This window comes from Mustela lutreola, chromosome 15, assembly GCF_030435805.1.
Source record: "Mustela lutreola isolate mMusLut2 chromosome 15, mMusLut2.pri, whole genome shotgun sequence".
Taxonomy (NCBI): Eukaryota; Metazoa; Chordata; class Mammalia; order Carnivora; family Mustelidae; genus Mustela; species Mustela lutreola.
Window position 1 is genome coordinate 25,759,887 of NC_081304.1, and position 25,604 is coordinate 25,785,490.

At 59.5% G+C, this 25,604-nt stretch overlaps 1 protein-coding gene across 27 annotated transcripts in view; it reads left to right on the forward strand.

Annotated features, from left to right (window-relative positions):
- CACNA1G (calcium voltage-gated channel subunit alpha1 G) overlaps window positions 1-25,604 on the forward strand; it is a 62,437-nt gene that overhangs the window by 29,880 nt on the left and 6,953 nt on the right. For 4 of the 27 annotated variants that reach the window (XM_059148513.1, XM_059148524.1, XM_059148526.1 and 1 more), the window contains exons 11-33: window positions 322-507; window positions 613-727; window positions 820-975; window positions 3,844-3,912; window positions 5,414-5,498; window positions 5,579-5,775; window positions 6,794-7,225; window positions 8,084-8,184; window positions 8,389-8,512; window positions 10,156-10,224; window positions 10,362-10,546; window positions 11,390-11,516; window positions 13,331-13,456; window positions 14,056-14,145; window positions 14,721-14,913; window positions 16,840-16,893; window positions 21,909-22,060; window positions 22,830-22,939; window positions 23,579-23,712; window positions 23,947-24,017; window positions 24,160-24,238; window positions 24,333-24,454; window positions 24,643-24,996. In XM_059148513.1, the coding sequence (XP_059004496.1) occupies window positions 322-507; window positions 613-727; window positions 820-975; window positions 3,844-3,912; window positions 5,414-5,498; window positions 5,579-5,775; window positions 6,794-7,225; window positions 8,084-8,184; window positions 8,389-8,512; window positions 10,156-10,224; window positions 10,362-10,546; window positions 11,390-11,516; window positions 13,331-13,456; window positions 14,056-14,145; window positions 14,721-14,913; window positions 16,840-16,893; window positions 21,909-22,060; window positions 22,830-22,939; window positions 23,579-23,712; window positions 23,947-24,017; window positions 24,160-24,238; window positions 24,333-24,454; window positions 24,643-24,996 (3,331 nt within the window). Of the gene's footprint in view, window positions 1-321; window positions 508-612; window positions 728-819; window positions 976-3,843; window positions 3,913-5,413; window positions 5,499-5,578; window positions 5,776-6,793; window positions 7,226-8,083; window positions 8,185-8,388; window positions 8,513-10,155; window positions 10,225-10,361; window positions 10,547-11,389; window positions 11,517-13,330; window positions 13,457-14,055; window positions 14,146-14,720; window positions 14,935-16,839; window positions 16,894-21,908; window positions 22,061-22,829; window positions 22,940-23,578; window positions 23,713-23,946; window positions 24,018-24,159; window positions 24,239-24,332; window positions 24,455-24,642; window positions 24,997-25,604 lie in introns of all 27 variants that reach the window. The other 23 variants (XM_059148514.1, XM_059148525.1, XM_059148533.1 and 20 more) reach the window with 9 other exon arrangements.

Genomic DNA, 25,604 nt, shown 5'->3' on the forward strand with positions numbered 1-25,604 from the left:
TGGAATTGGCTTTTGATTTTGTTAGGAGAGAACAAAGCAACCATTCTGTAACCAGAGGCCACGGCCTTGGCTGGAATTTGAGAAAGGGCTCTCAGCGGCCCCGGGTGTGTGATCTCGGGCCTGAGGGTGGAGAGGGCTGGAGCTGTCCCCTCTTTCCCTCTCAGGGGCTCCTGTCTGGGGGTCCAGGGGCCCACCTGGGCCCCCCTGGGCTCACGCCGCATGGGCCTGTCCGGGCCCTCCAACACTGCCAGGCCCTCTCTGAGGGAGGGGCAGGGGGAAGGGAGAGCACGCGGGAGCTCAGGCTCCCTGCCCTCCTTACAGCGTGTGGGAGATCGTGGGCCAGCAGGGGGGTGGCCTGTCGGTGCTGCGGACCTTCCGCCTGATGCGGGTGCTGAAGCTGGTGCGCTTCCTGCCGGCACTGCAGCGGCAGCTTGTGGTGCTCATGAAGACCATGGACAACGTGGCCACCTTCTGCATGCTGCTCATGCTTTTCATCTTCATCTTCAGGTGAGGGCAGGTGCGGCGCCCGTGCTGGCGGCGGGGAAGGCCTGAGGGGCGGGGGGAGGGGACGCTGCTGCCCTGACCCCCATCTCGTGGCTCCTGTGTCTTCAGCATCCTGGGCATGCATCTCTTCGGCTGCAAGTTTGCATCTGAGCGGGATGGGGACACGCTGCCGGACCGGAAGAATTTCGACTCCCTGCTCTGGGCCATCGTCACTGTCTTTCAGGTGCCAGGGTAACCAGGCAGGGCTGGACAGGGTTGGGGGGATGGGGGCGGTGCCCCTGGGCAAGGACACTGAGCCCCAGTCCCTGCCTGCAGATCCTGACCCAGGAGGACTGGAACAAGGTGCTCTACAACGGCATGGCCTCCACGTCGTCCTGGGCTGCCCTTTATTTCATTGCCCTCATGACCTTCGGCAACTATGTGCTCTTCAATCTGCTCGTCGCCATTCTGGTGGAGGGCTTCCAGGCGGAGGTAACCCCCTGCCCGCAGCCGTCAGCTGCGGGAGCCTGGGAGGTCTCGTAGAAAATGCCCATCGGGCTGGGCGTTGGGGTGGGAGTGGAGGGTTAGGGTGGAAGGCTCCAGGTCTCCGGCAACCCCTTGGCCCCAGGGAGACAGGGTGGTAGTGGGGGACACCCCGGGCCCAGGTCGGCTGCTGACTTCAGCTGGGCTCCAGCATCAAAGTTGGCTAGACCCTTCCCCGGGGAGCTGGGGAAGTTGGCCGAGGGTACGGCTGGATCCCAAGCATGGATGCTCTTGGGGACATCTGGAGGGGATCCATCTGAGCCGAGGGGTGGGGGGAAGCGTGCGTGCAAGTCATCTGAGCTCCAGCTGAGCTGATGAAGATGCCACCAGGGCCCGGGCAGGGCTAAGCTGCCCAGGGTGAGAAATGAGCCCAATTAGCTGCAGGCATGGCAGAGATGAGCGTCCTATTTCCAGCCCAGGCTCCGTCACCTTCGTCACAGGCGGCGTCATCAATTAATATTGATTTGCATTGATCCTGCCCTTGCTGTGCCCGGGCTCAGCTTCTGCCCAAAGGGCTGCGTGCCGTTTCTCTCCCTCGGCTCTGCCCCTCTCCCCCGAGCTCCGGGCTGGCCCAGCCCAGCCTCTAGGCATCTTTCCCAGGCAGGTTGACCCAACCTAGAAATGCTCCAGGTTGGGCGTAGAAAAGCTCTTGGTCCAGTTCTCTCCGGGTGACCCGGATGGAAACTCCCGCTGCGGCCTGGTCTATAAATACTCGGCACATGGTGGAAAAACAAAAATCTATTTTCCGACTCTTTCCCAGCCTGGCGAGGGCGGGCCACTCCCCATAGGCCGGCTGGGCTGGGGGGACGCGGGTACATCTGGCCCATGCCGGCCCTCTCCTGCTGCCAGCCGCGCGGGTTCTGTAGTGATCCGGGATGGCATTTCCTCCCGCAGGGTGACAGTGAGGACAGCTGGGGGGCGGCGCAGCCTGCTTGTGGGGATGGCTGGGCCTCTTTGTGGGGAGGCCCAAGGCATGCACTTGGGGGTTCCCTGGGGCCTGGAAAGTTAAGGGGTGCCACCGTACTCCCCTAAGAACCAGGATCTCTGTGGACGCCCCCTGCTCTCAGCCATAGCCCTCGGCCTGTGGCAAGAGGAGCCGAGAGGGGACAGGGGTCCTGCAGCCCCTTCCAACACATCATTCCTGATGGCTAAGATATCCTCAGGAAAATTCCTAAGGAACTCCATAGGGGGCATGGAAAACACCCGGAGCCTACTTCCCTCCTCTCTTCTGGCCTGGAGGTGCCCAGAGAAGACAGCCCCCTCCCCACCACCACCCCTTTCAGCAAACACCTTGTTAAATGGAGTGCTGAGGAGCCAGGGGCCTGCCTGGTTGCTAGGCAGCAGTGAAAGTGCTGCTGGGGATGCAGGCAGGTCATTCTGGCCCTGTTTGGAGCCTGTCGCTATCCCAGCCTGAGGTAGGCAGGGTCGGGCCTGGGGCCACAGCCTCCTCAACCAGCCAAGCACAGATGTCTGTAGGGGAGGGTCCCACTCAGGGCTTGGTGCTTCAGGTCTGGAGTGGGATGGAGAAAGGAGGCCCAGATCCACCCTCCTCTGGGGGATGGGGGTTGGGGGAAGCAGTGGCATGGTGCTGGGGTACCCACAGGAGGGGCTGGCCCACCGGCCCGCTGTCCTGCATGTGGCAGGCCAGCACCTCGATGGGGAAGGAAAGGCCCAGTCACTCAATGCCAGTGACGTGGATGCCTCCAGAAACACCTGCCCTCTCGTGTATGAGTTTCAGGGGGTTGCACATGGCACTTTGAGGCAGCCCCACAATCTGGCAGGAGAGGCTGCTTTTTTGCTATTGTGATGGTCAGCTTTTTTACAAATGAGGCAACCCACCTCGGTGGAGGAAGTGGCTGCCCCCGTTTTGTGGGGGCATCGCTAGCAGGAGGGCTCAAGGATAGCCCCCGGTTCGCCTTGCCACCTGGCTAATAGGTAAGAGGGAGGAGCCCCAGAGGGCTGGGCTGGCTTCGCTGATGATTGCCTGACTTGTGGGGGGCAGTGCCCTGAATGCCTGTATATTCATCATCCACACACTTAATTAAATGAACAGGCGGCAGGCCCTGTGTGAGGCCATTAATTGATATTAAACAACATCATAGCTGTCATCCCAGTGTTACTTGTCACATTCTATCCCAGTGGGAGCAGCTGGACCCGGTCTGATTTGGAGGGACACAGGCTGGGCGTGTGGGAGTGGGGAAGCCCGTTCCAACAACCAGCCTTCAGCTTCCTCCCAGCCTCTGCCTCCGTCCTCTCCTCCTTCCCAGCCTGTCTGCCCGTTCCCCAAGCCCCCTGCCAGTGGGGGGGGGGGGGCAGCGAAAGGCTAGCTGGAGACTCAGGTGTGAGGCCCAGATGTACCTCTTACTCTCTGCGTGCCTTGGGGCAGTTGTCTTAGCTTCTCCAAACCTCAGGTGTTGTCCCTAAGGGGACATTGGTGGTACTCCTTTCCCGTCTTGTGAGAGGCTAGCTGGTGGCATTAATAAGGTAGTTTCGGGAGGGCTGACACGCCCTCAGTGAGCGGTAGCTGTCGTTATTAGGATTATCGGGGGGCTCAGTCTCCTTCCCTGCCCTTTCCCCCATCCTCCTGGCCTCTGCCCTCACCCTTCAGATTCATTCTGGCCCGAGGGCCTGTGGTTGAATTCTCGAAGGCCCTTCTGTCCCCTTTCTCCTCCTCCCCTACCCATGGTGTCTCGTCCCCCTCCTACCCCCGCCTGGTTTGCACCACCCTTTTCTTCATCCTCTTTCGACACTGCTGATGTCTGAAAGCCTGAGCGCCTGTGACCAGCGCCCGTCCCCTGCCTCCCCGTCTCCCTGTAGGAAATCAGCAAACGGGAAGATGCGAGTGGACAGTTAAGCTGTATTCAGCTGCCTGTCGACTCCCAGGGGGTAGGTACGCGATCACGAGTCGGCATGCCCCCCTTCCCCGTGCCCTGTGCCCCCTCCACTCTGCCTCCGCGTCTCTGTGGTCGTGTTCACGCTCAGCTGCTGTGCAACTGTGGTAGCTGTGGTGGTCATTGGTGTCGTGAGGTTTGCTTCGATTTTAAGTCCCTTCCCCCCGCCCCCCTCCCTGAGTGGACATTGAGAGGAGGAGTCTCTTTGCCTCTGCCCCCATCGACCTGCAAAGGGCACCGTTCCCGTCCCCTGCTGGACCGGTGGAGGGGCGGGAGAAGGAAGGGACTTAGAATCGTCTGTGTGCACGTGTGGGGGACACCGCGTGTGTGTGCCTACGCTTGAGGTCCCCAAGGAGTCCACGTCCTTGGGTCTCTGTGGACTCGGGATCCGTGGCCGCAGACCGTGTTCCCCCATCTCTCTCCTCTCCCCCTTGACTTGAGCCCCTATTGGAGACCCCCACAAGCTGCCTCAGCTCAGGACAAGTCTTTGGAGGATGTGAGGGTGGAGGTGCTTCTTGCTGGAAGGTACCAGAATTTTAAATCCACTTCCTAGTCTCTGGCCCCCTGACCGCCTGGAAGGCCCGGCAGGTGTTCCCGGACACGTTCTGGCGCCCATGCCGAGCCTTTGCTCCACCAGTTTCCTGCACAGGCGTGGGAACTGCGGTCTGGAGCCAGGATCCCCGCGGGACCCCACGGTGCTGTGTATCCCGAGCAGCCCCCCGGAGATCCCGCTCGATAATTAGAGGCCTCGTTAGGGATGTAAACCAAGTTAATGAAAATGATCCCCTGAGATGCCAATTACGCAATATTTATGTCCTTATCACAAGTAGCAATCAAGTATTTCTTAATAACTTCTTAAGGAGAAGTGCGTAATTACGAGGGAACCTACTGACCTGCTAAGAAGGAAAAACTGCCCCAGAGACAGGGACGGAGGTACAAATGGGGCCAGGGGAAGGGGTGGGGTCTTGGGGAAGACAAGGGGACGAAGCAGAGGGTCTGCAGTGGCCTCCTTGGGCTGAGCTGCTCTGTCTGGGGGTCTTTCAATCGCCTTCTCGGGTCCTCAGGTCTGAGGCCCGGGGTAGGGCAGCCATGGAAGGAAAGCAGAGGCTCAAATTGGAATTTAGGCTCTAGTGACCATTTCACTTAGGTCCCCAGCTCCCTCTGGCCTCTGCACCCACCTGCCGGCTCACTCTCCCTTCTCCCCTCAGCCCTTCCTGGAGCCAGTCCCAGCCAGGCTGGTTGTGTCGCGGGCTCTGGGATGAGCCGTGGCCTTCTCTGAGGTGTGGCTGGTGGGAGGCAGGGGGGTTGGGGGCCCTGGGGAGCTCTGGGCCCCATACCTGCGTGGTCTGGCCTGTGCCAGTGCATGTCTCGTGCCGTGGTTGCTGGTTCCCGTAGCCTGTATATGGTGTGTGCGTGTGGAGATAGGGAGACCTGAGTCCCTCCCACTAACTTCTGCCTGGCTGCGGCCCTAATGGCCCACTGCTCCCCCACCCTAGGGAGACGCGACCAAGTCTGAGTCGGAGCCTGATTTCTTCTCACCCAGCTTGGATGGCAATGGGGACAGGAAGAAGCGCTTGGCCTGTGAGTATTTCTCCTGGGGGAGCCGTCCCCGGCCCTGGCCAGGCCTCGGGTGGTCTCAGGTCTCACCCTCTCTCCCCCAGCAGTGGTGTCCCTGGGGGATCCCCCAGAGCTGCGGAGGAACCTGCTGCCCCCTCTTATCATCCACACGGCTGCCACACCCATGTCACTCCCCAAGAGTTCGAGCACCGGCCTGGCAGAGGTGCCGGGCCCCACCTCCCGCCGCACCAGCAGCAGCGGGTCTGCTGAGCCTGGGGCAGCCCACGAGATGAAGTCACCGGTACGGGGTGCCTGTGGATGCTGGGAAGTGGGAGATGCGCAGACGTCAGGAGGGAACAGAGGAGGGAAGCAGATGGGCCTGAGGGCATGGCCTCTGAGCCCCAGGCTGGACAACCCCCAGGGAGGTCAGTAGGGCTGGTAAAGCAGACAAGTAGAGCTCTGGTCTCGGGGGCAGAAGAGCCATGTTCTAATCCTACTCTTCAGTCCCTTAACTCAGTGACCTTGTGTGAGACTCAGCCTCTGAGTTCTGTTTTGGAAGGGGAGGGTGGTCCTTATCTTCTTAATATCCCATCGTAAGAATAGCAAACCCCACTGACTCTGGACCAGGCACTGTTCTTATTTTAAGATTTAATTTATTTATTTAACAGAGATAGACAGCGAGAGAGGAAATACAAGCAGGGGGAGTGGGAGAGGGAAAAGCAAGCTTCCTGCTAAGCAGGGAGCCCGATGCGGGACTTGATCCCAAGACCCTGGGGTCATGACCTGAGCCAAAGGCAGATGCTTAACGACTGAGCCAGCCAGGCACCCTGGACCAGGCACTGTTCTAAGACACCGCTCATAAACATTCTAAATGCATTGAATCCTCATCGCAAGCCGATGATGGAGGTATCTTCATTATCCCCATTTTAGAGAGGCAATCTTAGTCTCAGGTGGCCAAACTGATTTGTGGGACGCCCTGCGTCCTGTGAGCCGGTGACAGCCAGCCCTTTCATCCAGGAGCGGATGTCAGGGCCCATGCTCCTGCCGTCTCTTTATACTGCCAGTCAGCTAAATAAGGAATAGGTCTCAGTGTCATATCTCATGTACAGACGAGGAACGGAGGCACAGAGAGGTTTAGTAACTTGCCAAAGGTCACACAGCCAGTTGAACTAAGTAATATGAAACCAGGGCTCTTCTTTACACTTCGATACCTGGTGTGATGCCAGGGAGGCTCTCAGGAGACAGCGCGCATGGGAGGGGGTGCAGGGCTGGGAGGTCTTGGTGGTGACCACCCTCTTCTTGACCCCCCCACCCACCAGCCGAGTGCCCGCAGCTCTCCACACAGCCCCTGGAGTGCAGCCAGCAGCTGGACCAGCAGGCGCTCCAGCCGGAACAGCTTGGGCCGCGCCCCCAGCCTGAAGCGGAGGAGCCCGAGCGGGGAGCGGAGGTCCCTGTTGTCGGGAGAGGGCCGAGAGAGCCAGGATGAAGAGGAGAGCTCTGAAGAGGAGAGGACCAGCCCGGCGGGCAGTGACCGGCGCCATGGGGGGTCCCTGGAGCGGGAGGCCAAGAACTCCTTTGACCTGCCGGACACGCTGCGGGTGCCCGCGCTGCATCGCACAGCCAGCGGCCGCAGCTCAGCCTCTGAGCACCAGGACTGCAATGGCAAGTCGGCCTCAGGGCGCCTGGCCCGGGCCCTGCGGCCCGACGACCCCCCACTGGACGGGGATGATGGCGATGACGAGGGCAACCTGGTGAGCCCCCCCCTGGGCACAGTGACCTCTCACCCCTGACATTGAGCGAGGGGAGCTAGACAAGCCTGTCCCCGTTCTGTGGAATTCAGGGAGTTGCTGTCATACCCTCTCATGCCCCAGGGATCTCAAGGGGGGCCAGCTCTGGAGCTGAGCACCAAGCAGCCCCTTCCCTCCCGACGCCCGCCCCACCGAGCCCCAGATCCTCGTCATCTGCGGGGCTGGTGGATATGGATGGTTTCGGGCAGATGCGTATGAATCTTTCATGGCCCTCCCCCTGTGACTCAGAAATACCCATCACTCATCTCTCCAAACCCATGCCCTCCCCATTCTCCTCTCCCATCTTGACCTCATCACCAGCCTTGACTTCACACCCGCCCTAACCCATTCACCCCTCCTTGGGCCCCTCACCACCATCTCTGACTCCAGGGGTGGGGCACAGGGACCTAGGACCTCAGGGTTAGCCCATGAGGAGAAGGGGCCAGTGTCTCCTGGTCCCAGGTGTGTCTTTGAACAGACAGCTGTGATGGGGACAATGTTTGATAATTGATACGGCTTCCAAGCCCCATGAGGAAGGAAAAAAGGAGGCCAGGCAGGTGGGGCCGGGCTGGGGACAGAGAGGATAAGAGCAGAGAGGCTGGGAGACAGGGTGCAGGGCAAGAGGGGGGAGATTACCGAAGTGAGCGATGCTCAGGGGATGAGAGGGAGCTGAGAGGAAGATGGGGGTCTTAGGAATAAAGGAAGAGAAGGATGGCAGAGGCTGGACAGCCAGCGAGCGCCGCGGAACTGCTGACGAGCAGGGCAGGCTCGGGGAGCTTGGGGGCCTGGTCGTGCACACAAGTCCCGTGATCCTTCTAACAGAGCAGAGGGGAGCGGATAAGAGTCTGGATCCGAGCCCGGCTGCCTGCCTGCTGCCGTGAGCGAGACTCCTGGTCAGCATACATCTTCCCTCCTCAGTCAAGGTGAGCAGGGGGTCCCTGACCTCTCCTCCTGGGGGGTGAGCCCGTGACCCCGTCTCGGGGATGCCAGAAGTGTCCTCTGACCTAGGGGCAAGTGAGAGAGGGGTCCCGGGCTGGGAGGGCCCAGGAGGGGGAAGGGCTGCAGGGCGAGGCCACTTACCGTCATCTTGCTCACCTCCTGCCTAGCATTTGCCTGTCTTCCAGCAGGTTCCGCCTCCTATGTCACCGAATCATCACCCACAAGATGTTCGACCATGTGGTCCTTGTCATCATCTTCCTCAACTGCATCACCATTGCCATGGAGCGTCCCAAGATCGACCCCCACAGTGCTGTGAGTCACCAAAGACTAAACCCGGGGGCTGTGGAGTGCCTGCTTGGTGCCGGTCCCCTCCTGGGTTAGCGCTCAGAGAGACAGCAGGGCGGGCCAGGAGGCCCAGACAGACGTGGAGGGAGGGAGCCAGGAGTCTCCTGTAGTTCTCCCTGACACCTGGCAACCTGGGCTGCCTCCCGTGTCCATCTCCTGCCTCTGCCTCTGTTTCCCTACTGTTCTGTAGCAGCCCAGCTTGGGGGGGGGGGGTGTGCCCTTCTCCTTACCTGGGTGAAAAGTGAGCCCCATTGCCTCCTGGCTATTTGCAGACAGCACGTGCTCAGGATCCAGAGACCTGGGGGGCCCGGGTGTGGGTCAGCGAGTGTTGGAGTGATGCACACAGCAAGAGAGGCCCCACTGGGGCTGAGTGGTCTTGCTTCCCCTGCTCCCTTGCAGAGGGTCTGGGTTTCACCTTTGACTTCTGTGCTGATTGGGGGAGACGTCCTGCTTGGCCTACCCCACAGGCCATGGAGAGTTGGGGAGAGGGGGGTGCGCTTTGCTCCTCTTGGTCCTGCCAGGTCACAAACAAGTAGGTTTTCAGGCGCAGCTGGTTCTAAACACTGTGTCTCCCCAGCCGGGCATCATAGGCCCCTACCCCAGACCGTGTTTGCCCCTTACAGCGTCTTGCCCCACTTGCCCAGAGTGACCCCCCACCCCTCCTCACTGTGCCCCCACACGGCCCTTCAGATTTCTGGGTTCCTGGGCTTCTAGTCTCCAGAGGGTAGGCTCCAGCTGGGTCAGGGTGGGGATGGAGGAACCTTTTTGAGTGGAGGGCCAGCCTGGTAATAGGTGGGGGAAGGGACCCATAGCACTGGAGCTTTTGTGGGTTGGAGCAAGGGTGGCTGGTCACACAGCCCCTCTGTCTGCCACCTGCCCCAGGCCTTGCTGCAGGGCCCTCTGCCTCTGTCACCATATCTCACCCCCCATCTCCCCCTTGGCCCCTCTATCTCTGGCTCTGCCGCTAACCCGCATCTCTCTTTCCCTTCCCCCCGTTTCTCTCTTTGACACTCACACTCTGCCTGCTGCGTCTTCAGTCCTCCCCACCCCTCTCCTGGCCACCGAGGGATGGACTCCGCCTGCAGACTTCAGGGGACCGGGTCACCTTCTTTCCCGCCCTGCCCCCACCCATGCCTCCATAAATACGTTGCCAACAGAGGTCCAGGCTGTAGTCAAGCTCCTTGCTGGCCCTGTGGCTCCATTTCTGGGCCACACAGCGGGAAAGCAAGTGCGGGGAGAAGGGAGGAGAGTAGGAGGAGGGGGGTCAGAGATCAAGGTAAACCCTGCTCCAGTTCTGAGGGTTTCCGAAATACAGGACTCAGATGACAGTACTGGTTGGGGGAATGTTTCTCCCTCCAGGCCATTTGGGGGACAGGAAGCAGCACTGTTCAGACTGTCCACAGAGCTGCGAGTCAGGGGGCCTGGCACTGGCTGTGTGTGTGAGAGACAGAGAGGTCTGGGGACAAGAGGTCGCCTGCCTTGTTAGGAAAGGTGGGGGTCACTTTCCTGAGTCAAATGTTGGAGGCAGTTCCTGGCTTCTGTCTGCAGGGCAGCCCTGGCTTACGGAAGGGGGGTCCTAGTGGGTGACACGTGCCTGCTGTCTCTTGCAGGAACGCATCTTCCTGACCCTTTCCAATTACATCTTTACTGCAGTCTTTCTGGCAGAGATGACCGTGAAGGTAATAGGGGGTCGGTGTTACTTTGGGGCTCTCTGGTTTCTGGGGTGAAAGGGGTTGGAGAGATTGATCCCAATAGGAGGACAGAGCTGGGGACTTAAGGGAGGCGGCGGCAACAGTGATGCCGCGGGCGTCCCCAGGTGGTAGCGCTGGGCTGGTGCTTCGGGGAGCAGGCGTACCTGCGTAGCAGCTGGAACGTTCTCGACGGGCTGCTGGTGCTCATCTCCATCATCGACATCCTGGTGTCCATGGTCTCCGACAGCGGCACCAAGATCCTGGGCATGTTGAGGGTCCTACGGCTGCTGCGAACCCTGCGCCCACTCAGGTGCGTCCCCGGCCGAGCGCCCTCCTTAGGGACAGCTCCAACAAGCCAGCAGTAGAGCAAGATCCCCACGAGCCCCTGCTTCCTGACCGCGACCCCCACAGGGAACCCTGGCATCGCTTGGCTTGAACCGTGGCCCCAGGGGTTTCCCTCCTTGAGCATGCTCCCACCGTCACTGTCCCCACAGGACAGTCTGCTCGAGGCTGCCATGCCCCGGCCTTGGGCAGGCCCCAATATAAGAGGCCGCAGGCAGGGCCCTCCTAGCCTTTAGCTGAAGCTCTCCCTTGGGTGTCACTGTTGGGAGTGGGGGGGAGTGACCGTCCTCCCTGGGGAGGTGACAGACTCCTCTCCCTACCCTCACACACCTCTCAGGGACCACCCACCAGCTAATCCTGCTAGCGGAGAATCTGCTGTCCCAAAATCACCCTCCACCCCACTGCCCACTCCCATGTCAGGACTTTCCATGGATGAGGACAATACCAGCTGACTAGTGCCAACCACCTCCCACCACCACCCCCTCCTTGCCTGCACCCTCTATGCCTCCTATAGGTCAGCCTCCATATCCCCACAACACACTGCATCCCTGGGTCCACCTCTCTCAAGCTGATTTCCCACCCCAGCCCACTAGATCATACTTTGACATCTGGGAGTGGAGGAGAGTGGTGGGGGAGGTAGGGGTGAGATTTGGAGAGATTGGGGTGGGAGTATCCTGCACGGGGAGCCCAGAAAGCCAGAGTCCAGGATGGGAACCAGGGAGCCCAGATGGGTGGTGAGGGCGGCAGGGCAAGGGATCAGGGAGCTTCCGAGCTGAGAGAAGCCCTCTTTTTCCCCTCTGTCCCTCCCCAGGGTCATCAGCCGGGCCCAGGGTCTGAAGCTGGTAGTGGAAACGCTGATGTCCTCCCTGAAACCCATCGGCAACATCGTGGTCATCTGTTGTGCCTTCTTCATCATTTTTGGCATCCTGGGGGTGCAGGTTTGTGGGGGCCTGGGGGCCGGGTGGGAGTGAAAACCTGACTTGTGGCTTTCCTCTTGGGCCTTGGATGCTGAGGCTCCAGCTGCTGCTGCTGTCTTGATTCCAGAAAGGAATAAGCAGGGACACTTCCCTTGAGGCCCTAGGCCTTAGTCCCCTTTACCTCCTGGGCGTTTTGCAGAAAACTCGGAGCCTAGAAGAGGTTCCCAAAGGGGACAAGGGCCTCAGAGAGGCTGCTGACCCGTGGCAGCTGCAGACTGTTCTTCCTGCCCCCCTCCCACACCGCGCGCTAGAGGACAGAAGCGGCCCCGGCCCCGTCTGCTCCGGGATCCCTTCCTCTCCCTCCCTGCTCGAGCTGAGTGGGCTGCAGGCCAGAGCTGGGGATCCAGGGCCCAGACAGCTGGGCCAGGTTAGCGGCAAGCTGGCGGGCAGGAGGGTGCAGACCCCAGACGAGGCAGGAAATGGGGGCTGCTGGGGAAACTGGGCCTCTGGCCCAGGGAGGAAACTGATTTGGGAGGGAAAAAAAAGATCAGGAGCTGCCTGCAGGTCTCAGCAGGCGCCCGGAGAGCCCCTCGCCCCAGCCTTCCAGAACCCCCTGGCTGCAGCTGTTTTGGCTTCAGGGCAGACGGCCCGCTGTCTGGGCGGCGGGGTAGCTCCTGGGTGGCTACTGCCCCTCCCATGCCTGTCCGTTGGCTTCCTGGAGTGTCCTCTTTGCCCAGGGCAGAGGGCTGTTCCTGGTTTGCTAGAATTCTCCAGCCGCAGGGACCAGGCTGGGGTACATTTGCCAAACCTGTGTGGAGCTTCTTGGCATAGTCAGCGCCCCTTCCCCCTCCTCACGTCCAAATGGCTTGAATGAGCAGAGGGAGCCATTGGGAGCCCAGTCCTGGGCTTTTCCAGTAGACTTTGGTCCATCCTCGGTGGGTTGCCGAGGCCTCCTGGTCCTCCCGGCCCCCTATTCCCTTCCCCACCCACAGTTATAGCCTGGCGTGTTATGAAAGGAGGGGGAGCGTTCCCATCAGAAATACCTGAATCCGGGGTACCTGGGTGGCTCAGTGGGTTAAAGCCTCTTCCTTCAGCTCAGGTCATGATTCCAGGGTCCTGGGATCAAGCCCCACATTGGGCTCTCTGCTCAGCAGGGAGCCTGCTTCCTCCCCTCTCTCTGCCTGCCTCTCTGCCTACTTGTAATCTCTGTCTGTCAAATAAATAAATAAAATCTTAAAAAAAAAAAAAAAAAGAAAAGAAATACCTGAATTCGAGGCCCCTTTCTGCCACCTACTGGTTATTCATCCTTAGTTAAGTGTGAATTTACTTCCCTGAGCCTCCGTTTTCCTCATCTGTAAAGTGGAGTCGATAATCCCTGGCCTGCCACACCATTAAACCATGTCATTTGGCCCCTCCCCCAGAGTGGGGGTGGGGTGGGCCCAAGAGTTTGCATTTCTAGCATGTTCCCAGATGATGCCAATGCTGCTGGTCCAGGGACCCCACCCGGAGAGCCAATGGCTTCACCTTTCACAGAAAACCAGTGACAGTTCCTTCCTCCCCAGCACCTGCCCCACTGACCTTCTCTCCTCTAGGGTCTCAGCTCCCAGGAGCCCAGAGGAAGGGGTGCCTGCAGGGGGGTTCCTGTCGGTGTTCCCCTGACTCGCCCGCACACGGGGTCCTCAGTCAGGGTGTGCTGGAGCTCCCAGGCCCCAGGGCTTGTGTGGGAGGGATGGGGCTGGGGAGTTCAGGGCTTCCTGTGGCCACAGCTCACTCAGCTCTGCCTCCTGGGGTGTGTGTGTGTGTGTGTGTGTGTGTGTGTGTGTGTGTGTGTCTAGCTCTTCAAAGGGAAGTTCTTCGTATGCCAAGGTGAGGACACCAGGAACATCACCAACAAATCCGACTGTGCTGAGGCCAGTTACCGGTGGGTCCGGCATAAGTACAACTTCGACAACCTCGGCCAGGTGAGCTCCATGCTCCGAGGTGGGGGTGGGGGTGGCGGTCGCAGGCGTCCAGAGACCACCCGAGTCCACGCGTCATGACGCGCGGGACAGCTGACTTGGCAGGGCCCCCGCCTCGTTGGCGGATGTGTGGGTCTTCCTGGCATTTCCATGGAAGCTCGTGGGAAGGGCACAACGAGACGATGGATGCGTCTGCTTAGCCTGGGGCAGGACACATTTATACTGTCGAGGCAACCCCTTCTCGTCCACGTTCGCAAATATAGAGCCACGTAGAAAACGAAATTGCTCGTTTACTTTTGCTGGTTTGCTTCCCAGACCCGGCCTGGTTTTGCTTCCTGGATTTCCAGGGCTCTGGTGTCCCTTCCTCCACCTGGCCAAGGTCAAAGGCCTTGATCATCTCCTGGGGCTCCTCTGGCTTCACACCAGCCATAAAGCTCTGGGACAGAGAGTTCTCGAGGGGCCCACAGTGTGACTCAAGCCTGACCTTTGAAAGGCGAGGGTCCCCTGAGCTGCTGCCAGGAGGTGCTCTGGGGACAGGTGGTGGGTCGCTTGGCCACACAGTCTAGGTTTCAGATGGTGTCTCCTTCCTCCCCTCCCCCAAGGCTCTGATGTCCCTGTTCGTGCTGGCCTCAAAGGATGGCTGGGTGGACATCATGTACGACGGGCTGGATGCCGTGGGTGTGGACCAGCAGGTAGGGCCACGGTAGGCAGGATTCACCTTTGGGTTCAGGCCACTCTAGGCATGATGGGGTGTGGGCCCTGGACAGAAAGAGGGAGGCTAATTGACAGAATGCCATCAAGGAGGCATCACCCTTTACAGCAGAGGCTTTTTGACTGGTAGCCTGCAGGCCAAATCCTGGCATGTTTTGTTGGATTGCAACATGTTTACACTTTTTTGAATAGCAGCAAACATCTAAACATTAGTGGATTTCACATTCAAATCCAGAATTGGGCCCGCTCAGGATTCGTCTAAGGATCTGGGAACGTAGGGCTTGAATTCCTTCAGTGCAGGAGTTACTGGAACAAGGAAGCAGCTGCCCCTTTTGATAGAATACCTACACCTCTCCTTTGCCACAGTCCCCGCCGCTCCCTCCTGCTTAACACCAAAGCCACATCACTCATGTAGATCTCCCACTGGGGCCCTGTAGCTACCCAAGTCTGCAGAGCACATCTTAATGAGCCCAGCCTGTGGGGAATTACCCGAGGCAGCCAGGTCTGATGCCTCCTCAGGCTGATGCCTCCACCTGTCCTTCCTGATCCCCACCAGCCCGTCATGAACCACAACCCTTGGATGCTGCTGTACTTCATCTCGTTCCTGCTCATTGTGGCCTTCTTTGTCCTGAACATGTTTGTGGGCGTGGTGGTGGAGAACTTCCACAAGTGCCGGCAGCACCAGGAGGAGGAGGAGGCTCGGCGGCGGGAGGAGAAGCGTCTACGGAGACTGGAGAAAAAGAGAAGGAGTAAGGAGAAGCAGATGGCTGGTCGGTAGTCTTTCCACATCTCTCTGAGTCGTGCTTGACCTTGGCCTTGTGACTGCAGGGGACCAGGGGCTGGGGAGGGCGGGGGGACCGGGAGAAGGCACTCCCACCCCCCCCTCCTCACCTCCTTTCCCCTCAAGAGCATGTCAGCCTTTAGAGCACGCATGAAGCAGACTAGTCCAGCCCCATGGGGGAGAGGGAGCGACCCCCACCCTGCGGGGCTCCCCGGGTCTCAGCATCACACTTCTCGGAGGATGCCGGGCAGAAGGTGATGCACGACCCCTCCCAGCTCACCTCGCAGAGGAGCCTCATGGGATTGAGAATCCTGCTGCTTTGGGGCCTGCCTGCGTCCAGACACCCAGGGACTGGCCAAGTGCCAGACTCACCTGCCCCAGGTTTGGGGAGCAAGCACCTTGAACCCGTGCCTGCCTAGGGTCTGTAGTTGCTGAGCAAGACCTCAGCAGAACTTACAAATGGACGATGCGTGAGAGAACCCCAGACTCACTCTCTCTCCCTATCTCCAGCAAAAGCCCCTAGCTTCCTGGCTGTCCTTTTTTTTTTTTTGCCAAGCCAGGGGTTGGGGGGCATGGAAATCTCTCAGGGCAGGTGTGAGGTTATAGGAACTCTAAGCTCATGACTCTCTGGCCTTAGAACCCTCAGATCCCTCACCTGGGATCTCCAGCATCTCTCGGTGTTGGTTGGAGGAGGCCCTATCCCGTCCCTGCTCATGCTTTTACACCAGGGGTAGGCCGACACTAAGGGAAAAGACACAGATTCCAGGAAGGATGCGAGAGAAGGAACAGGCGCGGGGGCCCCTTTGTTTCTCAGGGGTGTGTGCACCTGTCTCCCTGTCTTCAGGGTCCCTGTCTCGTACTCAGTAATCTCTGTGACTCTGTCTTAGTCACAACCCACGTCTCACTGAGTATCTTTCTGTGTGGGTTTCTCTAAGACTTTCTGTGCTGTCTCTGTTTGGTCTGCGGGGTTCCCTTCCCTCCACCCTGTCATAAACCTTCTTCCTCACGCCAGTAAGATGTGTGCAGTGCTCTGAGTTTTCCCTTTGGTTTGTTGAAATGTGAGTACCAACAAAGGGGTTGGGGGCTGCTGTGGCCCTCCCTCCGCTCTGCCCCTGGCCCATTTCCTGCTACCGGTGGGGGGCACCTAGAGCACGTGGAGCGAGGGGAGGGGTTGGGAAGGGGGCGGGGCTGGGTGATGGAGGGACCAGGCCAGAGCTCCCTGTTGGATGGGAGGACCCATGGCAATGGCGAGGAGATACTGGCCTCTGGGCAGGGGTGGGTGGTGCAGTTCTCCACGTCCCACATCCTCAACGCCCCACATCCTCAACGTCCGTGCCCCACGCCCCCTGCTCAACTCTGGGGTAGGGGCCCCACCTGGGCTATCCCCATGGAGGTCTGAAGCTGAGCAGGGGCACCACCCCCAGCAGCCACGCTCCCACCCCTGCTCCGCCCCGCCCCTCCTTGCCGTCTGCCTTCTCAGCAGCAGGGCCTCTCCAGATGGAACTCTTTTGGCAGCAGGCGCTTCTGGCCCTGCCTGACCAGCTGGCTCCCCTTCTGGGGTCTGGAGCTCTCTCAGGTGCTGCCCCGGCTGAGGCGCGGGTAGGAGTGGACATCTGTTCTGATGACGGGCGGCCTGCCCCTCCCCATACCTCTGTTTCCCCCGCCCCTGTGACCCTGAGGAGCAGGCCCACTGGCTCACCTCCCTCAAATGCCCTGGGGCCAGAGTTTGGAGCCTGACAACCGCTTAGGACCAACCACCTGTGCTAGTGCTCCGGGCACCCGGTTCATAGGCTGAGTGAGGGCTGGAGGCGAGGGGGAGCGTGCTGATTAGAGGGGGGCCCCGCCCAGGCCGCCTGGTCCGGCCAGTGACCGATGTCGTGTTTCGTTCTTTTAGATCTAATGCTGGACGATGTAATTGCTTCCGGCAGCAACTCCAGCGCGGCGCCAGGTACTGCGTCTGGGGTTGTGGGTTCCAGGGCGAGGCCCGGGGGCAGTCAGGCCCTACCTGCCCCCAGGCCTGCCTCACGCATGCCGCGAGGTCCTCTTTGCTCCCTCGTCCTTGGCTCATTGATTCCATCCTCTTGGGGTGAGGGACAGAGGGTCCCTGGGGCACCGGGCTCTGCGTCAGTCATCCTCTAAGCCTGTGCTACGCCGGACGGGGAGGTGAGGGTCTTGCACGCTCCTTCCTCCCACACCTCCGGGAGGGGACCCTCCTTCTCCTTGCAGGGCTTCCAAGGGCCCAGCTGCCCTGCCCCCTGCTGCCCGTTCCCACTCCTGCTCCTCCCCCCGGGTCACACTGTTCGATTATTAGAGCTGCAAATCTCGCCTATCTCCTTTTGTCTGATGGGGAGACTTTGATCCAAGCAAGCAGGAGGAAAGGAGCAGAGAGGGAAAGGATTTGTTTTTAAAATGTAACAATGAATAATTGAACAGATTCGTTAATAGTCAAGTAATCGCGGTGACCATGTCATCGCTACAAACAGCAGGATTGGGAATCGTGGCCTCAGTTAGCCGCCAGCGTCTCCCCTCCACCTCCCAGAAAAGCCAGGGATCTGGTCAGGGGTGAGTTGGGTCCTTGTCTTTGAGAGCCGTGTCCCTGGGAAGGCTCTGCTCCTGCTTGTCCTGCCCCGGTACTTAGGCCGCTGCTGCCCCGACGCTGCCCCGACACGGCTCCCAGGCACCATGCAGGTGGTCAGAGGCTCAGGGAGCCTGTGACAGGGCTGCGGGGCCTCGTTCTACCCTGTCTTCGCCCAGTGGTTCGCAACCTGTTCATCCCCAAAGGCACCCTTTATCACCTCCTCCAGCAGAACCCACGTTCTAAGAGCCTGCTTTTGAAGTTAGGCGCACCTCCGTAATGACTTTTTTCACTGCTTTTGCTAATCAAAGGCACATCTAATTGCTACCCAGAGCTCTGTGCTGTGGAAGGTTTCACCCGGAACGATAGCAAAGGAGGACCCTTCTGCCATTAGATCAGTCTGTGGGGTCTTAATGTAGGCCTAGGTCTGATTTCTTTTGAGCTCTTAGAAATATTGAAACATAAGGACGTAAGGACCCCCATTCAACTGCCTTCTTGGGCTGCAGAGGACTTGGGACTTCAGGCTGGGGACCACTGGGCTGCACCTTTCCCCACCATTCTGCATTCCCCCAGAAGCCAGACTGGCAGATGTTGCCCTCTAGATGTTGGGCTGCCTGATCTATGGGGGCTCAGGGAACCCCTGAGCCTCAATTTGGGAGGCCATCCCTGAGGATTGATGTCTCCCGTCCCCTTGGTGCCAGGTTCTGGTGTTTGGCATTGAGCAACTGTGTACATGTCTGAGGGTCTGGGAGGCTCTGGCAGGTTCGTGTCTGGATTGCCTGGGTCCCACGTCTCTGTGTCAGGCTGTACTGCCAATTCCTGATGTGTTGGGGGGAGGGGATGGGAGGAGGAAGTAGCCTCAGCTCTTCCCTTATGGGGTCACCTGGTCTGCAGACTGAACACCCACAAGTACACATTTCCCCCAATACCGCCCTGGCATAGGGCTGGCCCTCAGAGGCTTCTCCACCGGGAATGAATGCACTCAGGCTCTCTTGGCCCTAAGGTCTCCTCCCAAGACACCCAATCAATGCCCTGCATCTGTGTTACCCGCACGCTGCACCCCCATTCTGGGCACATTCCACCATGCTCCCGTTGGCACTTACAGGCCCGTCCCCTGATGACAAGGGTGTGTCTTATTACCTTTCCAGCCAGTGATGAAGACTCAGAGACCCCTCTCAGGGGCTCAGACCAGCCCAAAGCCCTCTTTCCCAAACCTGCTGTTGTGTGGTCTCTAGTAGAGCTTTTCAAACTGCTGGGCACATAAGCCATCACCCGAAGAACAGATTAAAACACAGATACCTGAGCCCCGCCCTAGAAATTCCCACGGGCTGCTCTAGGGGAGGACAGATCATCTGCATTTCCAACCCATTGCCAGGGGATGGCGATGGCGACGCATGGTCTACCCAGCTGTATGATGGGTACAAAGTCACACACTCTAATCTGGGGCAGCTAGAAAGAAACCCCCCCTCCCCCGCCAACCCCGGGCACCACACCCCCCAGCCAGCTCTATTCCCACTCTGTGCCGCTCCCAGAGGAGGGGGCCAGCCAGACCCTGGGGAAAGGCAGAAGGAAAGACTCACTGATTATCAGGGGAATGGGCCTGATAGGACACCTAGGTCCAGCCCAGCCTCTGGGCACGAAGGGAGGGACCGGGATCACCAGCCAATCAGGGGCACTCTTGTCAGCCACCTGTGGCACCTATTTCCACTCACTGGGATCAGGCCTGGCTACGGCAGCTGAAGGTGTGGCCTCTGCCATCAGGGCCAGCGTCCCTGGGAGTGACCCCTGCCTTCTGCCTCCTGCCTGTCACTCTTCTTTGCAAACCCTCTGCCCCGGCTGTGCCTTGGGCTCTACTAACCCCCCCACACCTGCTGCCCTCACTCACAGCCGTGCTGCGTCCATCCTGTCCTGGTTCCTGCCCCTGGCTGGGGGCTGGGCAGTCCTGGGGGTGCCCTTCCACTGCTACTCACCAGCTCCGCCAGTTCTCCAAGGCAGCTTATACTGGTGGGGGGCAGGGAGATGGGCTACGGCCAGAGCCCTTGGAGTCCCAGACCTGCGCAATACTACTCTGGGAGGTCTCTACTTCTCTGAGCTTAGGTGCTTGCTTGTAGAACCCAGAGCTGAGGAGCCACGGCAGGTGGCATCATCCAAACTTTAACAGTGAGAGCTTTGGGCAAATTCTCTGAAGGGCCCCTCTGGGGCAAGGCCATAAGGCTTTGTGTCTAAACCCACCAGGCACCTGGCGGGAAATGTGGGCTGGGAGTTCGGGTCCTGGCTCTGTCATGGCCTCTCAGTGTATGGACAGCTCCCTTGTGCGGGGCCTTGTTCTCTCCCTCTGTAAAACTGAGGGGCTGGTCAAGGGCGTGCTGATCAGACTGGCCCTGGGACTCTCTGGACCTGTGCTCTGAAGGGGGATTTCGGGCAGCCTCGGCACCTGCTGGTCTGGGGTGGGGGTCAGGCCTGGAGGGACAGACCTCAAGGACCCGGCACCTGTCACTGAGCAAGAGGTCCAGCCTCAGCCCTGTTGCCCACTTTCCTCCGGGCTGCCTGGAGGAGGGTCCCAGGCTAATCCTGTCTGCCTCAGCTCTGTCTGACCTGGGGCTGCCTATGCTGTCAGACTAGGGGAACAGGGGAGAGGGGAGACTCTCCCCACCTCTTCCTCTGCATTATCTCAGCTAATAACGGGGCTAATAAGGAGCCACTTTTTCTAACCTAATTGTATTCAAACATTTTAGTTAATTCTCCATTCATATTTTAGCATAATGGGATCGGGTGCTCCCGGCACTTACGGAGATTAATGCTGAGACAGTGTTCCAGCTGCTAAGGCAACGCAGGGCGGCTAGCGCCCTCTGGTTCTCGTGGGTACTGAAGGAAGGAAGAGGCCTGGCTCACCTGGTCCACCTCCACAATCGCAGTGTGGATGACCCGTGGCCTCATGTTGTCCCCCATCCCGCGCCTCTCGACCTGCCCCCGCCCTGGGGAGCAGAGGGCCATCTGAGCTAACGAAGCCAGAGCTGGCTGGCCCATCTCTGAAAACAAAATCGATGGCCTCATGCACTGTTTGGGGCACCAGAACATTCGGGACTTTCTGCCTCTTGGTTATCCACACCTCAAGGCCGATGCTGGAGAGTGGCATCCGGTGAGATGGCACATGGAGCTCTTGGGTGCTCTTCTTCCTTTGGCCTTTGGTGGGGGCTCCCCGCCAGGTCACTCCCTGCCTCAGTTTACCTCTTTGTTCCATCGTCCTCTGCATGGGGAAGGACATTTATATCTGAGCTGGCCTGGACCCCAAGCTTCCTGCTGCCCCTGAGCCAGCCAGCCCTGCCTGGCACGGGCCTCAGAGGCGGCAGCCCTTGCTGGCTGGCTTCTGCCCTAGAGTTTTAGAGGGGGAAGGGCTGTCTGGGACCTGAGGCTGCCCCAAGCCTCCCCGTGGGGAGCCTCTTCTTTCTTTGACCCATCTGTCAACCGCCTCCACTTGACATCCCTCCCCAACTTGGCCTGGCCTTTGCTCAGCACCTGGAGGAGGGGCCCCCTGCCATCTCCTGCCCCCAGATTCATTCTGCCTGCTTAGCCGGCCAACCTTCTGGCACCATGATCTTATAACTAAGTGGTTCACTAATTACAAGGGAAATACGCCTCTGACAGATCTCAGACAGTGCTTCCAGCCCAGCCTGTAGTGTGACGCCGCCCTGACCCCCAGGAGCAGGCGGGGCATGGCCTCATTAGAAACTGGGTGAGTCCTTCAGGTGGAACCCCTCACCCCAGATGAATCTGGGAAGCGCAGAGCCCTGTGGCCGCCTCTCTGCACCGCCCCCCCACCATGAGGGCCCCTCCGAGGCCCTCCGGGTGGGTCCATGCGGCCAGCCAAGAAGATGTTCGATTTTCAATCTCCGGTGTTATCCCCAAATCCCAGCTCTGTGTAATCCGCTCTGCTCCCCACGAGGGGCTGCGCGTGGTGAAGGAGCGAGGGCCTTTGCCTCTCTGTTGATGGAGCTGCCTCTGAGCCTGATAAGACCGGCTGTTTTCCATCTTATTGATCTGGCCTTACTGCGGAACACCAAGTCAGGGCTTTCTGAGGGGCTGGTGGATTTTGGAGGCTGCCTTGGGGACGGGGCTCACCTGGTGTCTAATGTGGGCGGGGAGCTCTGCATGTCCTGAGCCCTTCTGCACCCCACTGTAGCCCGTAGAACAGATGCTTGGAGGGCAGACGTCGAGGGAGCCCCCCAGTCCCGCCCCCCCGAGAAAGGCAGTGTGTGGAGGGTGAGGATGCGGAGGACACTGGAATGTTGCAGCTGTGGCGTTAGAGGCTGGCGGCTGTGAGGGACTTGGGTGGTGGGGGCGCCATGGGCAGGGGCCCGATGGCTGCTCTGCTCTCCCCCTGCCCCCAGAGGCCCAGTGCAAACCCTACTACTCAGACTACTCCCGCTTCCGGCTCCTCGTCCACCACTTGTGCACCAGCCATTACCTGGACCTCTTCATCACGGGTGTCATTGGGCTGAACGTGGTCACCATGGCCATGGAGCACTACCAGCAGCCCCAGGTAGGAGTGAGTGACCGGGCCTCCGGGCCCTGGGTCCAGCCGTGGGACTGCAGGGGGAGGCCAAGCCCTCCGCAGGGGTGCCTCAGGCAAGTCCTCGGCCCCCAACAGGAGTTCCTTTTGTACACCTTGCCTCGACTCTTGGAAGCGGGTACTGTCTTGGCTCTATGGATAAGGATACTGAGGCTCAGAGAGCTTCCACGACTGGACCAAAGTCCCACGGCCAGGAAGTGGAAGAGCTGACTTCTTCACCCAACAAATATTTATTGAGTGCCCGCCAGGGGTTTCTTTTCCCTTTGAGGGTAAAGAAGGCAGACCAGTGAAGACCAGTGTCTGCCCTTTCAGTGTTTCGATTCTAGTGAATGTCCAGCTCTCAACTCACCAATGATCTTGCTACTCCTGAGATCGGCCACTGTCAGTGATCCTCCAGCCCTCAGGCTCCCCATCTGTAAAATGGGGATGTTGAATTAGTAATGCACAAGGCCCTTTTCCAGGCTCTAGCCTTCTGTGCCTTCCAACACATTCTCATGTGGTCTGCTCCCCGTCCCTCAAGGAGAGAGACCCTTTCACACAAAGCCTGGATCATGTGTGAAGAGCCTCTTCTATCCTGGTGTGGTGGCCAACGGTCGACCATCATGGCAGGGACAGAAAAGAAAGATCCCCTTAGACTCACCTGTCTCCCCGATCTGGGAGTGTGATGAAGGGGGAGGTGCAGACATCCTCCCTGGGCCTTAGGAAACCCTGCATAGATGCCCCCCCCCCTCCCTGCCAGATCCTGGACGAAGCCTTGAAGATCTGCAACTATATCTTCACCGTCATCTTTGTTTTGGAGTCAGTTTTTAAACTCGTGGCCTTTGGCTTCCGTCGGTTCTTCCAAGACAGGTAACAGAGAGGGATGGGGTGAGCAGGGAGTGGGTGAATATGTCTCCCAGGGAAATACATGGAAAGCTTTCCGGACCCTTGAGGTTCAGCCTCCACTCCAGGACCCACCGAGGGCTGATGGCAAGGGGGAGTTGGGGGGCATCCAGGGCCTGGGGGACGCAGGCAGCTGGAAATCAATGTGGCCCAGATTGGGGCTTAAGAGCACAGAGCCTGGAGCCAGACTGCCTGGACCAGATTAAGATCCTGGTGCCACCACTTAGAAGCTGATGACCTTGGGTAAGTTCCTTAACTTCTCTGTGTGTTGGTTTCCTTATCTATAAAAGGAGAAATAATATTGTAAAGATTGTGAGTTCCTGTTTGTAAAGCCTTTAAAACAGTGCTCGGCACCCGGGAAACAGCAAAGAAGTTCCACATTAAAAAAAAAAAAAAAAAAAAATGGAGTGACTACAAATGAAAAGTAGAAGCCTTGGAAGACCTGGGCCTTGGTGACTGGAGTCAAGCCATGCCTTCTCTGCAGGGAGGAGAGGGGGGACTGGCTGACCTCCACCCTCCATTCTGTAGTCACTTGTGCTGCCACAACTGCCCCCTCCTCTACCGCGCCCCTCCCCCACTCAGGGAGCTGTATGCTGGGCTTTCCAGGTGGAATCAGCTGGACCTAGCCATCGTGCTGCTGTCCATCATGGGCATCACGCTGGAGGAAATCGAGGTCAATGCCTCATTGCCCATCAATCCCACCATCATCCGCATCATGAGGGTGCTACGCATTGCCCGAGGTTGGTGCCTGGCTGCTTGCCCACCCCACCCCACCCCTGCACAGGCGGAAATGGGGGGGGGGGGGCTCGGGGGGCGGCTCTGTGGCTGGCCAGGGACTTCATGCATGTGTGTTCCCACGGGTCTCTCTCCCTGGCCCAGGCTCTGCCAAAGGGAAGGGTTGGGGGTCATGGCGGGCCCAGGGCAGGGGTAGAGCTGGGGTGGGGGGGTGCTCACCACGCTGTCCTGTTCCGCAGTGCTGAAGCTGTTGAAGATGGCTGTAGGCATGCGGGCGCTGCTGGACACAGTCATGCAGGCCCTGCCCCAGGTAGCTGGAGGCGGGGGTGGGTGGGAGGGGGTCCTCTCGGGGAGAAGGGGGTGCTTTCCAAAGGGACAAGCCGTGGGGGAGCTCCGGGAAGCTGTCTGGGAGACCCAGTGGCACCTTTCCCATTTCTTTTCCTCTCTTCCAGGTGGGGAACCTGGGACTTCTCTTCATGTTGTTGTTTTTCATCTTTGCAGCTTTGGGTGTGGAGCTCTTTGGAGACCTGGGTGAGTCCGGGTGGGGAGGGCAGAGGAGCCAGGGCTGGAGGCCCAGGGGCTCCCGCACTAACTCCAGCCTCTCTCTCCTGCCCTCCTCCTCTAGAGTGTGACGAGACGCACCCCTGCGAGGGCTTGGGCCGGCATGCCACCTTCCGGAACTTTGGCATGGCCTTCCTGACCCTCTTCCGAGTCTCTACAGGGGACAACTGGAACGGCATCATGAAGGTGAGCACCCCGGGCCGTGGGAGCCCTCCCGGGGCTGGCCCTGACTCCAGGGAGGCAGGTCCACTCCTCGAGCCCAGATTCCTTGGCAAGATGAGTGGCTGTGAATAAACGTGTGGGATTCCTCCATGCAGGAACCCTCCAGAACTCCCTTTCCCCAGGACAGTGTGTAATGTTTTTGACGCTCACAGGACACCCTCCGGGACTGTGACCAGGAGTCCACCTGCTATAATACGGTCATCTCCCCCATCTACTTCGTGTCCTTCGTGCTGACGGCCCAGTTCGTGCTGGTCAACGTGGTGATCGCCGTGCTGATGAAGCACTTGGAGGAAAGCAACAAGGAGGCCAAAGAGGAGGCCGAGCTGGAGGCCGAGCTGGAGCTGGAGATGAAGACGCTTAGCCCGCAGCCCCACTCGCCGCTGGGCAGCCCCTTCCTCTGGCCGGGGGTCGAGGGCCCCGACAGCCCCGACAGCCCCAAGCCTGGGGCCCCGCACACGGTGGCCCACGCTGGAGAAGCCTCGCGCTTCTCCTTGGAGCACCCCACGGTAAGCAGATGGCCACCCCTGCCGAGAGGGGCGTGGGACTGGGGGCCCGTGCTTCGGCGGGTGGTGTACAGGGAGCGGGCAGTGTGGCAGACCCCAGGGCCCCCTCTGGATCCTTCTGCCCCTTCTGCCCGGATGCTGAGGGGTGAGCGGTCCCCTGCCCGTCCCCAGCGACGGCTGCCCACCCTCGCAGCCCAGGGCCACCCCAGTGAGCCACGGGCATGTGTGCGGGCTCGTCCACACCCCGCACCTCCAGCCCAGTTGGCCTCCCCTTCTCGGCTCTCAGGTTCAAGGCTAAGTTTTCTGTTTCCTTCCTGTTTCTTTCTTACCCTTGCCCGATTACCGAACCTCTCTCCTTCCCACCTTTCAACCCGCCTGGTTCCATCTCTCTATCCTTTCCTTACCTGCGTTTTCCCTCTCCCTCTCTCCCTGTGAGCTCTTCTCATCTCCTGCTCCCGTTCTCCCCCCCACACACACACACACACCTCTCTCTCCTCTGTCCTGTCCCCTCCTCCTTCTGTCTCTTTGTTGCTGGTGTGCGTGCACACACGTGTGCTTATGTGCGTGCGTGTGACCTCCTCCTCTTTCTCCCTCCGTGTCTCTTTGTCAAT